Source organism: Suillus subaureus (genome assembly GCF_016647635.1).
Source record: "Suillus subaureus strain MN1 chromosome Unknown BJ212scaffold_389, whole genome shotgun sequence".
NCBI classification, from domain to species: Eukaryota; Fungi; Basidiomycota; class Agaricomycetes; order Boletales; family Suillaceae; genus Suillus; species Suillus subaureus.
In genome coordinates, this window is record NW_024538945.1 from 15,994 (window position 1) to 17,173 (window position 1,180).

Genomic DNA, 1,180 nt, shown 5'->3' on the forward strand with positions numbered 1-1,180 from the left:
GAACAGACAAATCAGTGTATACGCAGCACATGTTCTTTACGCACTTACCATTCCGAATTGGCCATGGTCCAGTGTGCCCATCACGATAAGGTCACCATCTGAGAAACGGAGAGATTCTATCTCTGCAGTTCTCGCTATTTCAGCGGAGGTTGTGAGTTGAATACTGTCAAAATGCGACCGGCTCTTACCAGTCCTTCCTATGATCCGCTGACCATGCAAAATACGATCCAAGGCAAGGCCTTCTTCATCATCATCCAAGCTATTGAGTAACGAACCCAACAATGTTTTCCGTTTTGTCCAGGATAGAGACATGCATTAGGTCGAAAGTGAAAGAAATATCGTTTCTGGCTCCTAAAGCTAGAGAGGGTGAAGGAGATGATTCCAGGATGCTACAGACCAGTCGTATCTAAGTCTAAAAGCTGTTGTTGATTGTGTTCCTGGAACACGTTCCTTCGACTCGGCTTTTTGCGTGATCGACTTTAAACTCGTCCACACAACATTGACAACTGGGTCAACATCAACGTTGATATTCACCATGAAGCTTGTAAGGTGAATATCGCGCTTACTTCTATGATATTGAACTGACCCCAGAAGTTTTCACTATTCGAGCATTGCAAGGGTCGGGCGCTGACCCCAAGTTGTTTTCATCAGATTCTTGATGAAAACTCAATAATGAGACTGTGACCATCGAGCTCAAGATGGCTCCCTAGTCCATGGAACAATCACTGGTTCGTCTAATCGTCTCATTTACTCAAGTTTTACAACCCTCTAATTATTTGCAGGTGTCGATATGCAGATGAACACCCACGTCAAAACTGTCAAGATGACAGCCCGTAATCGGGACCCAACATCCCTCGACTCCCTATCTTCGGTAACAACATCCGGTATTTCGCGCTCCCTGATGCACTTCCTCTAGATACCCTCTTAGTGGATGACGCGCCGAAGCCAAAAGGCAGGAAGAAGGAAGAGCGACGCGAAAGGGGAAGGGGACGAGGGATGGACCGTGGGCGTGGTCGGGGAAGAGGTCGAGGAAGGGGTTTCTGATGGTAAATACCAGGCTCATTGTGAGACGAAGAGCGCGCGTAGGGTACACCACTCAGCAGATATAAACCCCTCTATGTATAGCTAAACGCCTTGTGTCTTGTCCCTCTGAAAAGCGGGTTACTACTTTCAGTAAGAT

The 1,180-nt window shown here is 46.9% G+C and overlaps 1 protein-coding gene across 1 annotated transcript; it reads left to right on the forward strand.

Annotated features, from left to right (window-relative positions):
* Positions 1–707: 707 nt before the first annotated feature.
* BJ212DRAFT_1413183 (uncharacterized protein) lies at positions 708–1,180 on the forward strand. The gene is made up of 2 exons (XM_041337515.1): positions 708–884; positions 917–1,180. The coding sequence occupies exons 1-2, from the start codon at positions 791–793 to the stop codon at positions 1,042–1,044; spliced, it is 222 nt and encodes a 73-aa protein (XP_041185102.1). The 5' UTR covers positions 708–790; the 3' UTR covers positions 1,045–1,180.